The sequence below is a fragment of the Triturus cristatus genome, chromosome 8, assembly GCF_964204655.1.
Source record: "Triturus cristatus chromosome 8, aTriCri1.1, whole genome shotgun sequence".
Taxonomy (NCBI): Eukaryota; Metazoa; Chordata; class Amphibia; order Caudata; family Salamandridae; genus Triturus; species Triturus cristatus.
This window is the reverse complement of record NC_140591.1, coordinates 1,201,088,206-1,201,107,523: the sequence shown is the minus strand read 5'-3', so window position 1 is coordinate 1,201,107,523 and position 19,318 is coordinate 1,201,088,206. Positions and strand designations below refer to the sequence as shown.

At 49.5% G+C, this 19,318-nt stretch overlaps 1 protein-coding gene across 1 annotated transcript in view; it reads right to left on the bottom strand.

The window, feature by feature from the left end:
* TMEM131 (transmembrane protein 131) overlaps positions 1-19,318 on the bottom strand; it is a 943,143-nt gene that overhangs the window by 43,372 nt on the left and 880,453 nt on the right. Inside the window, exon 39 of the mRNA XM_085622890.1 lies at positions 10,098-10,201. Within this exon, the coding sequence (XP_085479016.1) occupies positions 10,098-10,201 (104 nt within the window). The remainder of the gene's footprint in view (positions 1-10,097; positions 10,202-19,318) is intronic.

The following is a 19,318-nucleotide window of genomic DNA, read 5'->3' as shown; positions in this document are numbered from 1 at the left end:
ATAGAGTGATGTTGTGATGTAGTGAGATAGAGAGAGAGGTAGTGAAAGAGAGAGTGAAAGTGAGTTAGTGAGATAGAAAGAGTGAGGTAGTGAGATAGAGAGTGATTGAGGTAGTGAGTGAGAGAGAGTGAAGTTGTGAGGTTGTGAGCTAGAGAGTCAGGTAGTGATGTTTTGAGAGAGAAGTTGTGAGATAGTGAGGTAGTGAGATAGAGTGGAGTAGTGAGGTAGAGAGATGTATGTAGTGAGAGAGAGTGAGGTAGTGAAACAGTGATGTAGTGAGGGAGAGGGATGTTGTGAGGTAGTGAGATGTAAGCAGAGTGGTGTTGTGATGTAGTGAGATAGAGCGAGGTAGTGAAAGAGACAGTGAAAGTGAGTTAGTGAGATAGAAAGAGGAAGAGAGATAGAGAGTGAGCGATGTAGTGAGTTGGAGAGAGAGTGAAGTTGTGATATAGAGAGTGAGGTAGTGATCTTTTTAGAGAAGTAGTGAGATAGTGAGGTAGTGATATAGAGGGGAGTAGTGATGTATAGAGAGTTATGTAGTGAGAGAGAGTGAGATAGAGAGTGAGGTAGTGAAAGAGTGAGTTAGTGAGTGAGAGGTATTTTCTGACGTAGTGAGATAGAAACAGTGAGTGATGTTGTGAGATAGAGAAAGATTGAGATAGTGAAAGAGAGAGTGAGGTAGTTAGGGATGTTGTGAGGTATTAAGATAGAAACAGAGAGTGATGTAGTGAAGTAGTGAGATAGAGTGAGGTAGTGAAAGAGTGAGTGTAAGTGACAGAGTATTTGAGAGAGAGAGAGTGAGGTAGTGAGATAGAGAGAGTGAATTAGTGAGTTAGAAAGAGAGAGTGAAGTTGTGAGGTAGTGAGAGAGTGGTGTAGTGAAGTTTTGAGAGAGTGTGTTGTGATATAGTGAGGTAGTGAGAGTGAGATAGAAATAGATAGTGATGTAGTGATAGAGAGTGGGGTAGTGAGATAGAGAGTGAAGTTTTTAAGTAGTGTGTTAGAGTGAGAGATAGTTACTGTGGTAGTGATATTGTGTTGCTGTGAGAAAGAGAGAGTCGAGTAGTGAGGTAGAGAGTGAGGTAAAGAGTTAGTGAGAGAGAGTGTAGTATAGTGAGAGATAGTGAGGTAGTGAGAGATAGTGAGGTAGTGAGAGATAGTGAGGTAGTGAGAGAGAGAGTTAGGGAGAGAGAGTGACGTAGTGAGAGAGCCAACCCCACACACATACAGAACCACCCACACAGAGCCACACACATACAAAGTGTATCCCCCAGACATACATACAGAGCCACACATACAGAGTCAGCCAGACACAGATAGAGAGCTATCCACACAAATATTCAGAGCTACAGACATCCACATACAGAGCCACTGACTTACACATACAGAGCTAGCTAGAGACATAGTCACTTCAGTGCAAGTCGGATCGCCTGCAGCTCCAAAAGGTTGATATGGAGCCGGGACTCCGCCCGAGACCAGAGTCCTCTGCTCTCCGCCTCTTCCATGTGGCCTCCCCATCCCAGGAGGAATGCATTCGCGATTCGTGAGCCACCACTGCAATTGTCGGGAAGTGCCCTCCGAGATCTGGACATGATCGGACAGGTTGCCCTGATGCTGTGCCCACTGGAACTTCAGGTCCCACTGCAGAGCCCGCATATGCCATCTGGCATGGTGCACCAGCAGGATACAGGAGGCCATCAGGCCCAGAAGCCCTAGGGTCATCCTGACAGAAAACCGGGATAGAGGCTGAAAGATCGGAATCAGAGCCTGAATATCCTGGACTCGCTGCTCGGGAGAATAAACACGAAACCGCGTCGAATCCAGAACCACTCCTATGAAGGGGAGCTTCTGAGAGGGACTCAGGTGCGACTTCGGCACATTGATGGAGAACCCCAGTAAATGCAGGAGGTCGGCCATAGTCTGAAGGTGGGAGACGACTGCCTGGGGCGAGCCCGCCTTCAACAACCAGTCGTCGAGGTAGGGGAAGACTGACACCCCTAACCTGTGCAGATGAGCTGCGACCACCGCCATCACTTTCGTGAACACCCGAGGGACGCTGGTATGGCCGAAGGGGAGCACGGCAAACTGAAAATGCTCGTGGCCTACCGTGAACCGCAGGTAACGCCGGTGGGCCGGCAGGACGGGTATGTGAAAATATGCGTCCTGCAAGTCCAACGCTACCATTCAGTCTCCAGCATCGAGGGCAGCCAAGACCTGAGCCAGAGTCAGCATTTTGAACTTCGCCTACCGGAGGAAGTGGTTAACGTTCCAGAGGTCCAGGACGGGACGCAGACCCCCTTTATCCTTCTTGGGGACCAGAAAGTAGTGGGAACAACAACCACTCCCTACTTCCGGCCCCGGAACGCACTCGATGGCCCCCTTGGCCAAGAGGGTCGTAACTTCCTGCTGGAGAGTCACCAAGTGTTCCCCGGACATGCAGTGGTACTGGGGTGGCAGGGGTGGACTGAAAGGGAAGGGAGTAACCCTTGCCGATGATCTGCAGCACCTACGTGTCCGATGTGACAGCGTGCCAGTGGGGGAGGTGATGGCGGATCCTGCCACCCACTGGCGTGGGGTGCTCCACAACGCTCGGATTAGGAAGGTTTGGAGGCAGGAGCAGCGGGGGCGGAGGTGGACTGACCCCCACATTGATTCCCAGATCCGCCCCTGCGGAAGCCGCGGCCGCGCTGAGGTTGGTTCTGCACAGGCTTGCTGAAGGAACGTGCCTGGGCACCCCTGCCGTTGCCACGAAAGGAACGAAAACCAGGAGCGGCTGGGCTTTTCGTGGAAAGACCTAAGGACTTGGCCGTAGCCCTCGAGTGTTTAAAACGCTCCAGCGCAATGTCGGCCTTATAGCCAAACAGGCGGGTGCCATCAAAGGGCATGTCCATGAGCGAGCTATGTACATGTGGCGAGAACCCGGTAGACCGCAAGCAGGCGTGGCGACGAAGCGCCACAGTTGTAGAAATGGCTCTACCTAGGGAGTCCGCGGTGTCCAAACCACACCGAATTTCGAACCGAGCCGCATCCTTACCCTCGGCAACAGCTTGAGACAGCACAGCCTGGGCCTCCTCAGGACACTGAGGCAACACCTGTGCAACAGTATCCCACACCGCGTGGGAATAGAGGCCCAAGATGCAGGTGGTGTTTACTGACCTCAGCCCTAAGCTGGCCGAAGAGAACAACCGTTTGCCGAACTGCTCCAGCTTCTTAGAGTCCTTATCCGGCGGAGCAGTGGGAAAGGCACTCTGGGACGCCGAAGCTTGGATGACCAAACTCTCGGGCGTAGGATGAGTTGTCAGAAAGGCAGGGTCACCCGGCGCCGGGCCATGACGCCTGGAGACATTCTTATCCACCGGGGCCCCTGTAGCGGGCTGCGACCAAGTACCCAGCAAGACGTCAGTGAGGGCGTTGTTAAATGGCAGCAGGGGCTCTGACGAAGTGGACGCCGTCTGGAGCACCTCAGTGAGATTAGTTTTCGGGGCCACCGTAGGTAGATCAAGGTGGAGGACCTCGGCAGCCCAATGAAGCACCATAGTGTACGAGGCGCCCGCCTCCATGGTAGGCAGAGGAGAGGCAAACCCTGGGTCAGAGGAGAGATCGAGGCCGCCGGCCTCCTCTAACTCGTCCGCCCAGTCTTGCTCGGAGTCCCACTGGCGAGCAAGAGGGTCCTTGGACCCCTCCCAGTCATCCTCCACCTCCGCCACAGGCGGGACAGGCTGCAGCGGCAGGGACGGGGGAAGGAACAAACGGCACTGGGAACGGTGCTGGACGGGGCCGAACCGGCGCAGTGTCCCAGTGCAGGTCCCAGGTAGTTTTAGACTAGGCAGTGGTATTTTCAATAGAGACTAGGCGCTTGTAGTGAGTACACCTAATATTAGTGACGTCCTGAATCAGTGGCGGTGCTCAAGGGTAAGGGAGAACCACTAACCTCCCAAAAGGATTGTGATCAGAGCCACAAAAGTCAACAACAAAGGTACCTAAGCACACGCAGAATTAGCATTTACAAATATTAATGCGTTAATTAAAACATGTAACACAACAAGTGAATCTCCGTTTCTTTCTTCAATTTAATATTCAAGTTTTCATAGTGAGTTTGTAGTCTTCACAGTGGTTCCCAAGCCAACACGTGTTTCGTCGCCTCTAGTATTATTGTACATGCGACTTGTTCACGGCTGAACACTGTATTTTAACAATCATTTATGTATGACGATAATTCCAGGTCATACAGTCAATCGACGGGGGGGGCCCAGTCATTGTTAGGAAGACGTATTTCATCCGTAGCGGTCCTCAGTATATGTGTGAGGTTCCCATCTCCGAGTAGAGGAGAATGTGTCCGTTGTCTGCAAATGCCCCCAACCGCGTCTGGCTCGAACTGGAGCCAGACGCGGTTGGGGGCATTTGCAGACAACGGACACATTCTCCTCTACTCGGAGATGGGAACCTCACACATATACTGAGGACCGCTACGGATGAAATACGTCTTCCTAACAAGGACTGGGCCCCCCCCGTCGATTGACTGTATGACCTGGAATTATCGTCATACATAAATGATTGTTAAAATACAGTGTTCAGCCGTGAACAAGTCGCATGTACAATAATACTAGAGGCGACGAAACACGTGTTGGCTTGGGAACCACTGTGAAGACTACAAACTCACTATGAAAACTTGAATATTAAATTGAAGAAAGAAACGGAGATTCACTTGTTGTGTTACATGTTTTAATTAACGCATTAATATTTGTAAATGCTAATTCTGCGTGTGCTTAGGTACCTTTGTTCAGGTCCCAGGTAGGGACAAAAGTGTCTGAGAACCGGGGCAGGGGCGGGACAAATGGCACCCACTGAGGTGCCGGAGGCGGAGCCGAGGGCAGCGCTGGGGTCGAAGCCGGCAGCGCGGGACCTTGCGACTCCGTGGCCGGACCCAGCGGCGCAGGATCCTGAGGCACCGGAGCCGCCGGCCTGACAGGATCCTGACACAGGACCGCAGGGCGCGCTGGCGGGAGCCCGAGGCCTAAACAGGCAGTCCAAGGTGGCAAGAAATTCTTGCACCCGAGCGGGAGTCGCCGACGGACCAGGGTAAGGCGGGTAGGCCACGGGACTCCCGGGCTCCAAAGGAGGTGCAGGGGCAGAACCCCGGTCCCCCTCGTCCGCATCATGAGATCGACAGGGGGATGTTGGAGAGCGACAACGCTCCTTCAACTTCTTTTTGTGTCGTCTCTTACCCGAATCCGTGGGTGAAGACTTGGAGCCCAAGGAGCGGTGATGGTGGCCCCGCGAACGTTCCCTGGAGCGGCCCCCGGACCGCGAACGGCGCGGGGAGGAGTACCGGGCCTCAAACAGCTTCCGGCGCTGCTCCTGCAAGGCCTTCAGGGCCTTGGCCAAACAGTCCATGCAGGCCCGGGAGTCGTGGTCGCTCTCCAGGCAGTAGAGACAGATGTCGTGGGGGTCCGCCACCGACATATTGCGACGGCAGGCCCCACAAGACTTAAAACCAGGCATCCCTACGTGCAGCAGAGTAGCAACTGACAAGAGACAAAAGTCTCAAAAAGATAGGCAAAAAGTGACTGAGGTACGTGCTGCAACCGGATCTGCGCTTACTGGCGCGGAAAAAGGAAGAACTGACGTCAGCGCACATGGGTGGCGCCTAAGTACTCTCCGTGACGTCATCTCGGCGCATACGACGCCAGCGACGGTCGCGGAGCCGCACACGCCACCTACTGACGCGCAGGGGTACTGCTAGCGAAAAAAAAATACTTGCCGGATTCAGTCTTACGCCTGGGGATTATTCTAAGGTAAGGAATCTATCACTAACGTGTCTCTTTCACATATGACTATTATATCATATGCTGACGATACTCAGCTAATTGTCACACTGACACAAAACCCAGAACGGGCAGCCCACCAATTCTCCCAATGTCTGGAGGAGGTAGCTGCGTGGTTGTCCAATCATTGCTTGAAGCTCAATGGAAACAAAACAGAGGTGGTGATCGTGGGAAAGGCCCCATCCATCTCGACATCTCCTTGGTGGCCTGGCACGCGAGGTCAACTGCCATCCCCAAATGCACAAGTAAAAAACCTTGGAGTGTGGTTCGACTCCAAATTGGCATTTGACAGTCAAGTCCGGAAAGTGACGGGGAAGTGCTTCAGGAACCTTAACGCCCTGAGGAAAATCCTTGATCTATTACCGGTCAATGCAAGGAAAACCATAGTACATGCCCTAGTCACCTCCCAGATGGATTACGGCAATGTCCTATATCTGGGTCCATCCAAAAAAGGGCTAAAAAAACTGCAATCGATACAAAAGGCGGCAGCCCGCCTACTGATGAACCTCCCAAAAAGAACATCTACAACGAAAGCACTGGCAAGCCTGCACTGGCTACCCATGGAGAAAAGAATAGTGTTTAAGGCAATGTGCTACTGCCACAGAATCCTGTCAAAAAAAGGTCCACGGTATCTCCAATCACTTATAACTCCCTACACACCAAGTCGGAACCTGAGTTCTAATGGTAGGGCCTTGGAAAATATACCTAGAATACAGAGAGCAAGGATGGGTGAACGTTCATTTAGATACCTGGCAGCCAAGCACTGGAATGCATTGCCTGTGGACATAAGAGCTGAACCCTGTGAAATCTCCTTCCGCAAAAACCTAAAGACGTGGCTCTTTCCCACTATCAAATCTGAGTAGATCCATTATAACTACTGTCGCCTGCCTCTAGGTTTGAGCTAGGTTTTTCTACTCTGCTTACTGAAGAGTTCTGCTTTTAGCGTGGGGGACACACCGATGGTGTAACCACGTGCTTTATAAATGGATAAATAAATAAATGGTCATTCAGACTTTAAGTCATCTCTAACCTCGATTATTATAATCTCCTATATTTGGGTACTACGAGGCATGTGAAAAAAAACAGGCTGCAGATAATCCTAAATTTGGTGGTGAGAGTAGTCTTCCATCTGCCTAAATTTTGCACTGCCTTACAGATACTCTGCAAGCTGCATTGGCTTCTGGTAGAGAAACGCATCCAATTTAAGGCACTGTGCCTGGCGCACCAGATCAAGAATAAACTGAATGCACCTACTCTGTTGTCTTTGTTTCATCCCTATACTGCGGGGGCCCTAAAATCTGCTGGCGCTAATCTGGCTGTGGTATTGCGCTTATATTGGGCCAGTGAAGGAGGTTGCTTTTTTTGAGCAATAGCACCAGTTCTATGGAATAATCGGCGTACTTTACTTTGGAAAATTTCCAACCACTTCTGTTTTAGAGAGCAGTTGAAAACCTGTCTGTTCATAGTGCAGTCTGGCATCTGGGGGTGGGATGTTACTGTCAGTACTAGGGCAGCGCTGGGAAGCCCTCTTTGGGGAGTGACCATGCGCTTTATAAGATTTAATACTTTAACAATGATGCATAAGTCAAGAAATACATCTTTTTCCCTACTTTTCTTGGCTGTGAATTTCAGATTCTCATCACACAGATTGAAACAAAGGTCACATTTTTCTAGTTTTTTCTACCTATCTTTTTTATTTGGTATTTTTGGGATACCTCAACCAACATATAACATTTTCTGCCAAGAGGGCAACTTCATTATACACAAACCTATCTTCAAAAACCTCTATACAGTTGTCTGCTACACTAGGCGCATAGGATGCTCTCATATTTGTCCCTTTACGTTGCCGGAAAGGCCCCTGTCAAATTCAAGAAATTATTCATCAGAACTAGTTCTAAGCCATGAACTGTAAAGTCATTAGGTCTTCATCCTGATGTTCTGAAGAGGATCTCCCATCCTATGTCTACACCTCTCTCAGCAGAATGCTCATATAGAGTGTCTCTATATCAAGATGGGCAAGTATTTCCTGCTCTTTACTATATGGTATATTCTCAATTCTCCTGATCATTTCATTTGTGTCTCTAGAATATGATTCTAACTGGCTGACTATAGGTCTTAAAAATCTGTCCACATATTTAGATAGCGGTTCTGTAATGCATTAATACTTGGAACGACAGGCCTTAGTGATGCATCTTTCTGATTTTAGAGGACTGGTGTCACTGAGTTATCTTTATCAAGAATTCATACAAATTACACATCTGGCCTGTCACATGGCATGGTTGTAATTTATCTTATTATTTCTTGTAAGATTCTTAAGAAATTGCTTTATCCTTGTTATTATGTTCTGGAACTGACATTTATTTTTACTTTATTCTTCTATTGTTTGGTGTCCATGACAACTAATTACCCACCTCTGTTACAGGGCTTAATAGTAACTTAGGTATTACATTGTAAGGTACTCAATGAAGACTATTCTCCCTCACTCATATTGGGGACTAATTGTGTAACAAACCAAGTAACTTAATCACAGCTTCTTAGGACCACTTTTTCAAAGATCGCTACTTCTGGTCCTACCATATCCATGCTGGGGGTAAACTTTGAAGGTGGTATAAAGTCAGATTGGTTGTTTTCCTCACTTTCTTCGGACAGACTTGTACAGTAAGGATTTCATTAAAATATAACTTTTCGGAGAAACATATCTATATAGTACTATTCTGGCTCGGTACAAACCATAGAACTCTAGACAGTAAATTATTACAATCCTCACTGATTTCTATTGAGGAAGGTTTAAAAACTGGAATGCTATTTACAGGAGGTTTCTATAATCCCCCCCACACACCCCCAACCTTTCTCTATCTTGAACTACCCAGACCTCATTGTGTCGGGTCACAGGTTCTGCTATCTACGTGTTTTAATATAATGCTGTTGTGAATACAGATTCTGAAATCTTCCTGTATCCTGCTTGTGTAACCTTCATCTCTCTCTTCCCGCCCGATGAAAGTATATAAAAGGAGAGAAATTGTTGTATGGATCAGTTAACAGGGTTCTGTTGTTCACCCGGTTTCTATGTGTACCCAGTACATGCTGATACAAACTACATTCTCTCTCTGAATCAAATAAGGTGTCCTAGAGCCTCACCACCTTGCTCTGCTGCCAATCTCTATTTTCAAACATGTGTCCCTCTTAATTGTCACTTTGGTAAAAAAAACTTATACTAAAAAATGAATACACCTTCTTCCTGTGTGTAGAATATAATATCTTTCTTCAAATGCTCCTTTTGTCGTACATGTAAGGTATTCTTCAAACTTTTGATTGACCACTAGATTTTTCTTCCTTTCCTCTACCGCATGATGACACAGGTTGGATTTTTGCCTTCTGAACAGTTCTGTTGGGGCATATTCTGAGTGAAAAATGAGACGTGGGATTTCGATCACTTTGTATGTAGGTAATGTGAGAGGGAACACAGGTTGATAAGCAAGAGTAAGTGGTTTGTTCCACTGTGTAAGTCTGAAGTCATGTACATACATTTATTAATAGAATTTGATATTGAGAGAATGTAAGAGATACTATATTAATGGTCTATGAGAAACAAAATTGCATGATAATACTGACTTTTTGTTAACGCCAGAAGCTCTAATACTCCATAGGGAAGGTCCGTTTTTAATTGTACACTGGAAGAAGGTGGCAACAAAAGAGCAGTGTCCAGCTAACATGCGGAGACAGATTCAGTGTGTAGTTCACAAGCAAATGCCCAATCATGTGGGATATATCTTTAATATGCAGAATTCATGATCGCTTTTTTGAGAGTCCGGGACCATTAGTTTTATACAGAGTATGAAGAGATTATAAAGGTACAGGGTAAAACATTTTTTGTGTTTAAAAGGTTCTGCAAAAGCAATAATGAAAGTTCTGAATAATGAACAATATTTACATATACAAAATATATATACAAGTTGCAATAACAATATTCATGAACTGGTTAAGTAATGTATCATAGATCGTATGGATGATGCATTGATTAGAAGCAATACAATCTAAGTGGGAGATTTTGTTTGTTCTTGGTCTGATTACCTCTCTCCCGAACCTAGATTTGGTGTACCCTATGTGTGTGTATATATGTGGAACTATTATGTAAGCCATGACTCGTGTGTATGCATTCTTTTGTTGTTTCTTATATTAAAACTCAATACAAATTGAAAAAACCTGTGAAAAATTGAAAACCACATATTATAAATTGGACATTTATATTGTTGTCCAAGCACAGGAAACTTACCTCCTGTCAAGTTAAAGGAATTACTAGGTCCAAAAGCAGAGAATGAATTTAAGGGTACAAGATCAGGGCTGTTTGGGGTGCTCTTGGGGCTCCACAATCCAGAACTAAACATTAAAAAAAGATTACAGTAAATAAACCAGAAAGTGTTGAATGGCAAATCAAAATTAAGAATACAGTGAAGGCAGACAAGGTCATTTTTATTGGATGCACTGTTTGTAGGCACACATTTTCTGTGGGCTCTTTCAGGTGGATGCTCTATCGATTTTTTTTAAACTTATTTTTATTGAGGTTTTGGAGGGATTGAGATAACAGGCGTCAGCATCACAATATTAAAAAGGAAAACGTACAGTCATGGAAAGTAGTTTAAGCATTGTTAGACGTACACAGAAAGAGATGAATTTCAGGTGGTACATTACTATAGCTTGAGCTTTTAAATATCTCTCAGATGATTGACATTATTGTATGGTCATTGTCGGGGATCCTTACACTGGAAAGTTGTTGTTGTTCTACCATGTGAGGGTTAGATTGGGCTGGTCCCGGCTAACCAATGCTAAGTGGTACAGTGCATGAACCTCTAAATAACAATTTTAGAGAAAGGGGGAGACGGGGGGGGGGGGGGTGAGGAGGGAATAACAAGGGAACGGAACATGCAAGGGCGCAAAGGAGGAACTAAGATGGTGGGGAGATGAGTGTGTGCAGGGGGGGTTCCAGGGAGTGGTGTTGATTAGCATGGTAGCTCCTCAGGCAACTGGGTCTTTCTCATGATAATCATCTGAGAGAGGAGGCGCACAACACAAGGTAGATGTGGGGCTGGGGGAGGGCAACAGTGACAATACATTGTTGTAGGGGGTTCATGTGAAAGGGGGGGGGGGGGTCTTTGAGTCAGTTTTCGGAATTGGGTGAGCACGGTGTCTCAGGCTACTGCTACAGGTCACTTACGGAGAAGTCTGGCTTCCTTCCATTGTAGGGCGGTACTCTCTGCTTCTCCACAATGGAGAAGTGGTCTGTGCCATTGGGAAATCACTGGGAGTTGTTGGGCTCTTCAATGCATGGTGAGGATATGCTTAGCCAGCAATTAGGCGAGACTGTCAAAACTTCACCGTACTTTATGGTTCTATCACCTTTTAAAGATCCCCAAGGCAGTTGCTTCACAGGTGTTCAGCGTGGTAAACTCTGTAAAACAAGTTACTTACCTTCGGCAACACCTTATCTGGTAGATTATATCTAGCCGCAGATTCCATACCTTTTGAATTACCCCAGGCGTCGGACTGGATCCGGAAGATTTTTCGTGAGCAGTACCCCTGCATGCTGGTAGGAGGCGTGGATTGGCTCACCATCTGTTGTTGGCCACGACAGAATTGACGTTAAGTTACCTATATAGGCGCCACACAGGTGCGCTGATGTCAGTTACTTTTTAAGACTTTCCACACCAGAAGCAAGGAGCCATGAAGAACACTGACCACTAGTGTGTCATAACTTAGGAGCCTAAAAGGGATCATCCCTGTCTGTAGAAATCCATTTGCAGAGTGGGGAGAATGGATGGGTCAGTAAGGAATAGATGGCTAGATATAGTCTCTACCGAGTAAGGCGTTACCGAAGGTAACTTGTTCATCTGATAGAGACTTCCAGCAGCAGATTCCTTACCTTTTGAATAGCAACTGAACTGAACTGAGAATAGCTACCCAAGCAACACCATCCTCGGAGGAGGGTCTGCAAACTAATTTCAAACGAGAAAATCCTGTAGAACTAAACTGGCAAAGTGCCCATCCCTGTAGACCAGACTGTTCAGACAGTAATGTTTAGTTACTGTGTGCAGGGAAGCCCACATTGCTGCCTAGCAGATAGCCAGTACTAGAACTCCACATGCTAACACAGTGATGGCTGTTTTAATTCTGCTACAATGAGCCCACAACCCTTCAGGAGGCTGCTTCTTGGCAGAAGCATAGCAGATTTTGATGCAGTGCACGAGCCATCAGGAGATGACCTGCTTCTGCACTGCCAGACCTTTCTTTGCACCAACTTACTCCATAAAGAGTTGGTCGTCCACCTGGATCTCTCGTGTGCAGTCAAGGCAGAACGACAATGCTCTTTTTGGATCCAGAAGGTGGAGTCGCTCCTTTTTCCTAAAGGGATGCGGAGGAGCATAAAAGGTAGGCAAGGTGATAGCTTGGCCTACATGAAAAAGGGTGACCACTTTTGGTAGAAAAGAGGCCCTTGTGCGAAGCATCACCTTATAAGGATAGACGGAGGAGTAAGGCAGCTTAGATGATAAGGCCTGCAGCTCATTTACTCTGCGGGCAGATGTAATTGCCACAAGGAAGGCTGTTTTCAAGGTGCGAAGCTTGAGTCAAAACCAAATTAAGGTCCCACTGAGGCGTAATGAATGAAGGAGGGAATAGATGAGTAAGACCCTTAAGGAAACTTCGTATATTAGGGGACTTGAACTAAGAGGGTTGGCCAGGCAACCGCATCAAGGCAGAAATGGAAGACAGATCGCCCTTAAGAGTGCCCAGACCAGAGCACTGCTGGGCAAGAGGAAGAACATAAAGCAGAACTTCAGAAAGAGGGTCAGAAAGGGGAATCAACAGATTTTTCTGCACACCATGCCACAAATTGTTTCAAACTGCAGGTGTACACCATCTTGGTGGAGGGATACCTAGCTGCCAAGACGGCGTTACAGACTTTGAGAGAAAGGTCGAAAGAGGGCAACTGTCGCTGCTCAATCTCCTCGAAAGAAAACGGAGAGTGGACAGGTTTGGGTGGCAAACCCTTCCCTCCTGCTGCGACAGAAAATTCTCCTGAAGGGGCAGTCTGATCGGAGGATCGGTGGCCATACTCAGTAGCTCAGGATACCAGACTCTCCATGCCCAGACCGGAGCCACAAGGATGGCTTGGACCCAGTCGTTCTTGATCTTCTTGAAAAATCTGGGAAGGAGTGGTACGGGTGGTAAGGCATACAGGAGGCCTGAGCTCCACTTGAGATGAAAAGTGTCTCTGAGCGAGTGCCATTTGGAAACTCCACTGCGCAAAACTGCTGACACTGCGCGTTCTCGGCGGAGGCGAACTGATCTAACCAAGGCTCTCTCCATTGCTGAAAGAGACCTTGCACCACCTCCATTTGTGATTCGCTAAGCACCTTCGACTGAGTTTGTCCACTCTTGCATTCAGTGAACCCACCGGGTGTTGAACCACCAGCGATATATGCCTTGCTGTTCTAGCCATGTCCAGAGACGCAGGGCCTCTTGACAAAGGGCCCACGACCCCACCCACTCTGATTTTCGCATATCAAATGGCAGTGCTGTTGTCTGTGAACACTTGTACCAACCTTCCCCTGATGGAGGGCAGAAAGGATTTCAATGCCAGTCGGATCACTCGGAGCTCTAGCAAGTTGATGTAGAGACTGGATTCTGCCAGACACCAGAGTCCTAATCTTCACATCTTCCAGATGGCCACCCCATCGCAGGAGTGACGCATCTGTTACTACTGTGAGATCTGGTTGGGGAAGGAAGAAGGGTCTCCCTCTGACCCAAACACAGTCCGTTAGCTACCACTGTAAATCGCTCGCCACTCCCTCTGAGATCTGGACCAAGTTGGAGACATTCCCCTGATGCTGCGCCCATTGGAACTTCAGGTCCCACTGCAGAGCCTGCATATGTCATCTGGATGTAGGTGGCAATGAGGCCCAGCAGCCTCAGAGTCGGTCTCACTGAAACCCAGTGCAGTGCTTCACCACGAAGAGCTTTGCTTCCCGGTCTTGAATGTCCTTGGGGTGCATCACGGCACAATTGCTGGAGGCCTTGAAATTGTTGTGCAACCCCAGATACCACAAGTATACCCCATCTAGGTCAGTCACAGACATTTGTTTGCGACATTACCCAAAGCATTTAAATCCTGCAGAATAGGTAGGTGACATATTTCCTTAGCAAACTATTTTTTAGTAGAAATCTGTTTTAGAAGTGTCTCAAAGAGACAAGGGGTAGCTCTGGATCCACGTTTCTTGGCACAGAAAGAAAGGAACTGTTATCAGTGTGCATGGGAGGTGCCTATATAGGCCCATGTTTGTCATATCACCTGTGGAACAACGTTGACACTGAGGCACTGCCACGCAGATACTGCCGAAGATTTTCTGAATCCAGTCTAACACTTGGGAGTATTCAAAAGGTGAGGAATCTGCAGTTAGAAGTCTTTATTAGGAATCTGTTTTCTGTGGTCAAGGCATGATTTGAAGCCTGTAGTTTTAGAAGAGAATATTGTTCTCAGGCACACTGGATTTTGTTCATGGGAGTTGTTGAAAACCGGACAAAAGCGGGAGCAGAGCTCTAGATGCTCCTTCAAATGTGCTGAAAGAAAGGAATTGACGTTGGCGCGCATGGGTGACACTATTGTACAAGTTACTTACCTTCGGTAATGATGTATCTGGTAGAGACGATTCTAGCCGCAGATTCCTTCACATAGAATTATCCTGAGGCGTGAGACTGGATCCGGAAAAAAATTTGCCACAGCATCACTGCACGCCGGGGGGAGGCACCACGCAACTCCGCCCTGACGTTTTCCGCGGGCGTGACGTCAGCGAGGCCACATAAGTCCCCCCCCGGCGCGCTGACATCAGTTTTCTTCGGAGAGCTTTTCCGCGCCACAACACGGAGCCATCACAAACAAAACTGTTAAAGTACGGGAAAAGTGTGCGAAAAAATCAGTGAAACAGAAAGGGAAGAAGCGAATGGTGAGGAACAGCACCAGTAGGGACAGTGCCAAGCACTGAGTTATGGAAAGTCATAGAAGGGAAAAAACAGAGCACCGCTCTGAGAAGCAACCCTGAAGGGCGAAGGCGACATCCTCCCTGGAGACAGAAAAACATGTGAAAAATGTTGTGGGAGACGACAGAAAGTCTACAACCCCAATCTAAAACAGTGAAGGGCAAAAAGTCTGGAACAGAGGAGTAACAACAAATTACCCCAAGACAACACCATCAATGAGTGTCGTAACCCCTGTAAAGAACTAAAGGCCGGGGCACAGCCAAGAGACCCCAACCCAGAGGACTGCAGAGGAGCCAGAAACCCCAAGCAATGAAAAAAGGGAGAAGATTATAAGGAGGCCCCACACTAGAAAACCAGGGTGTAGGGATGCAGAAGTACACATGAACCTACAGTTCAATTACCAGTAAGGAAGGAGTGGAACAAATAAACAGGACAAAGCATCCTGCCAGGGAGGAAGTGAAAGAGGGCACCCGCAGAAGATAAAGCCTCCCGGAGGGAGGCGAGTGCCGAAGGCCAGCTAAAAGGTCCTCGCAGAACGGGGAGGAAGAGCGGGCCGTGAAGGACTCTGCGGCTAGAATCGTCTCAACCAGATACATCGTTACCGAAGGTAAGTAACTTGATAGAGACTACTAGCCGCAGATTCCTTAACGTATAGTAGATACCCTAGCCATACCCAGAGGGGGAGGAGGGTCTGCGAGAGAACCCCACCAGCTTGGAAGAACACAGAGCCCCAACGGGGGATGTGTCATGGGGACAGGAAGGACGGCCCAGCCCCCACCAAGCAGAAGTAAGCAAGAACAAGGAGAGGGTAGGCCAGGTTACCACAAGCCTACCCGAGGGGCAAAGGGCGGCCACCAGAAAACCTGGAGGGACAGACAGCACCGAGAGAGTACCAGAGGAAGAAAAGAACCACCCGCAAAATCCAAGGAGAAGAGGTGGTACGGAGGCAGAGCCCGCCTCAGGAGAACACACATACAGCAAAGGGGACAGCTGAACGAGTATCAGCCCGAGGCAGGGGACAAGGCAGCAACGGCCTCGCAGCCGATAAGCGCATATGTGAGAAGGAAGACACAGTCGCGCAAAGCTCCAGCAAAGCAAGGGACAGGAGCACACGGGTACACACCGAGGCCCACGGAGGTGGACCAAAATGACCAGGCGTGCGCAGCAGGCCGCTGGTAAATACTATAAAGTAGTGTGCCCAGAACAGACGAGCACAAGACGAAGACAGAGGCAAGGGAACCTCAGAACAAGCCCCAGAGAAGGACCGTCCCAGTGGCACAACCCGGCCAACGAAGAGAAGTGGGACCGGCCAGAAGAGAAAGCGGAGAAGAACCCCCCAAGAAGCAGCCGGGGTTGGGGTAAGGGGTGGGGGAGAGACCCCCGGGAAGCGAGAACATGTAGTACAGACCTAAGCCGTCAACCAAAACACAGGAGAATACCAGGAAAATCCTAGCCCCCCTGGAACACAAGGCAGAGGACCAGGCCGAAATGCCAGAAAATAAGGTGGAACACACCAAGACACGACGCCGTAGACGGCATGACAAAAGTCGGTCTGGCGATCTAGAGGCTGAAGAGGGAAGGCAAAAGGCACAAAAGCAGATAGCCCGCAGGAACAAAGGGCAAAACGTACGACAGACAAGCCCTGTAGAGGAAGGATAGAGACCATCGGACACTGAGCAGGACAGTACCTGGAGCAGCGCAAACTGCGCTAAAGCGGAAATAAAAAGACCGCACCAAGCGGTATACAGTGACGCCAGGAAACGTGAGGAACCCGAGAAGGTATCCACACCCGCCCAGTTTAGGACAGAGCTATACAATAGCCTACAAGTACCCCACCTAGGGTATGACACATCCCAAACAAGAGGGGAACACCTCTTAGGAAAATCCGCAGCAGAGGTCAAGAACATAAAAGACCTGTGGGTATCACTAAAGGTGGCTTACTAATCAGCCCAAAAATACACAAATGGTCCAACCTGAGGACCTATACGGCTTCACTAACAGCCAAAAATCACACACCACAAAAGCTAAAAGTACAGAGGGACCAACTTAAGGGCCCTGAAGGCATTCCAAGCCACACACAGCACACAGACGGGCCAACCGAAACACTAGGCCCAAAGTGAAAGGTGGGAGAAACGCCTCCCATAAGACACCAGAGGAACGACAAGCCGAAGTTTACGGAGGGGGACGGAGCCCCGCAAGGAGTCGTTGAATAGCGGAGTCCGCGTGGGTGTTAAATAAAAAAATCCCATCAAAAGGCAGGTCAACAAGACGCTCCAGAATATTCTCCGGAAAGACGCTATCCCACAACCAAGCATGGCAGCAGAGGGCCACAGAGCTCGCCATAGCGCGGGCGAAAGTATCAGAGACATCCAAGGCCGAACGGAGAATTAAGGCAGCTAACTCCCAACCATCCAGCACATGGTGCTGCTGATCAGCACGGGCACCATCGTGGGAGGTGTGAGACAGAAGGGACTCCGCGGAATCCCATAGGTCGGAGGTAGCCCTGGCTAACACACAAAGTGTGTTGAGCACGCGCAGAGCAGCACTAGTGGAAGCGAAAATGTTACGCCCCCAGGAGTCCAACCACCAGGCCTCCCGTGACTGGGGGAGCAACACTGAAGGCAAGGAAGGAAAAGGAGTCTGCAGGACAGGGCCCTGGGCAGATGGGTGGGAAAAAAGGCAGACTGGATCGTGCGGGGCAGGACGGTGGTGGTGGAGGAGCGGCTGAGGCACCGGATCCCCCGTAGCAGGACGCCCCCAGAAGAGAGTTGTGGAGCGAAGCTTCAAATGGAAGAAGCGGCTCCCCTCCACCAGAGCCCAGGTGGAGAACCTCCAACAAGTGGTCCACTGGGAGTGGAGCGACCGGGTTGCTCATTTGCAAAATGCCGGTGGCCGTGGAGTTGGCCCGGACAAAGGCTACACTCGCCTCCGTAGGGCATCGTGGGGGAGAGAGCAACTCTTCCTGCAAACTAAGCCACCCGTCCCTGTGCCCCGCTGGAGGAAGAAACGGCCAACCCCCGTAGGATGGAAGACCCATGGACGAGTGAGGGGCCTGAGGGGTCTCCAGAGAAGGCGGAGAAGCCTGTGGGGCAATCAACTGCAAGGGCTGTGGACGCGGGGACGGCATAGAATCCCGCCCCGGAAGCCGCCGGGGAAAAGGCAATGACACGGCGTCCAGTCTCCGGTGAAGAGGAGACAAGGAGAAGACAATCCTCCGGAGAGGAAGGGAAATCCGGAGAAGAGTCGACGATCCGACGTTGGGACGGCGCCGGGGAGTCCACCATGGGCACCGGTGTGTCCTCGATCGGTGCCGAAGTGCCCACCAGGGGTGCCGAGTCGACCTCCACCACCAACACAGGGACGCCGTGGGTCGAAGAGGGGAATCCCGTAGGGCCGCGCCTCGACGACACCACACCTCCAACACCTGAAGCCGAACTCGTCGGCGCCGGGTGGGAAGCCGACGGCAGGTCCGCAGAAAGCCCCGCGCATGGCGAGGGATCTGCGGATGTCACAGGAAGAGGAGGGGGAAACAAAGAAGCCTGCTGAGCCATAGCGTAAGCCTTCATTTGGGCCATTGTCGCCCCAATGCCAGGAAACGGCAGATAGGGTGGCGACGGGTGAGGGCGCGCGTCCCTAGAGGGACCCGGGCACTCTGCAGGAGGACAAGGCCTCGGTGGCAAGCTGCAGGACTTACCGGCGGGCGAAAGACGCCCGTGGGGCCTCGATGAAGGACGATGCCGCAGCCGGAATCTGCGGCTTCTGGATCCTTCAGAGGTAGGGGACGGACGCTGTGACGACACCGATCTGGACAAGCGGGCCGAAAGCAATTTCATCCGGCGCTCCCGCTGGGACGTCGGCTTGAGATGCTGACAAGCGTCGCAGCCCATAGAATCATGGTGCTCGTCCAAACACCGCATACAAATAGGGTGAGGGTCCGTCGCCAACATCTGACGCGCACAAGAAGCACACTTATTGAAACCCGAAGGCATTGCACACTGTTCCCACCGCAAAGGCGTTAAAAGAGGCCTGAAAACTGGTCAAAGGAACTCACTCCGGATCCGCGTTGCACGCCGAAAAGAAGGAAACTGATGTCAGCGTGCCGGGGTGGGACTTATGTGGCCTCGCTGACGTCACGCCCGCGGACAACGTCAGGGCCGAGTCGCGTGGTGCCGCCCCCCCGGCGCGCAGAGATGCTATGGCAAAAAATATTCCGGATCTAGTCTCACGCCTGGGGATAATTCTACGTTAAGGAATCTGCAGCTAGTAGTCTATCAGATACATAAGGTTTCCGGCTCAAGTTTGGCGCACATTCTAAAGGTGAGAAATCTCAAGTTAGTAGTCTTCATCAGAAACAATTTTTTGAGCTTGACACTTCTACATTCGTATGCTTTACATTATTCGGTCATTTAGAAGTTGGGTGCAGAACTATCTATTACTGTTAAAGGTTTTAGCAGGACTGACACT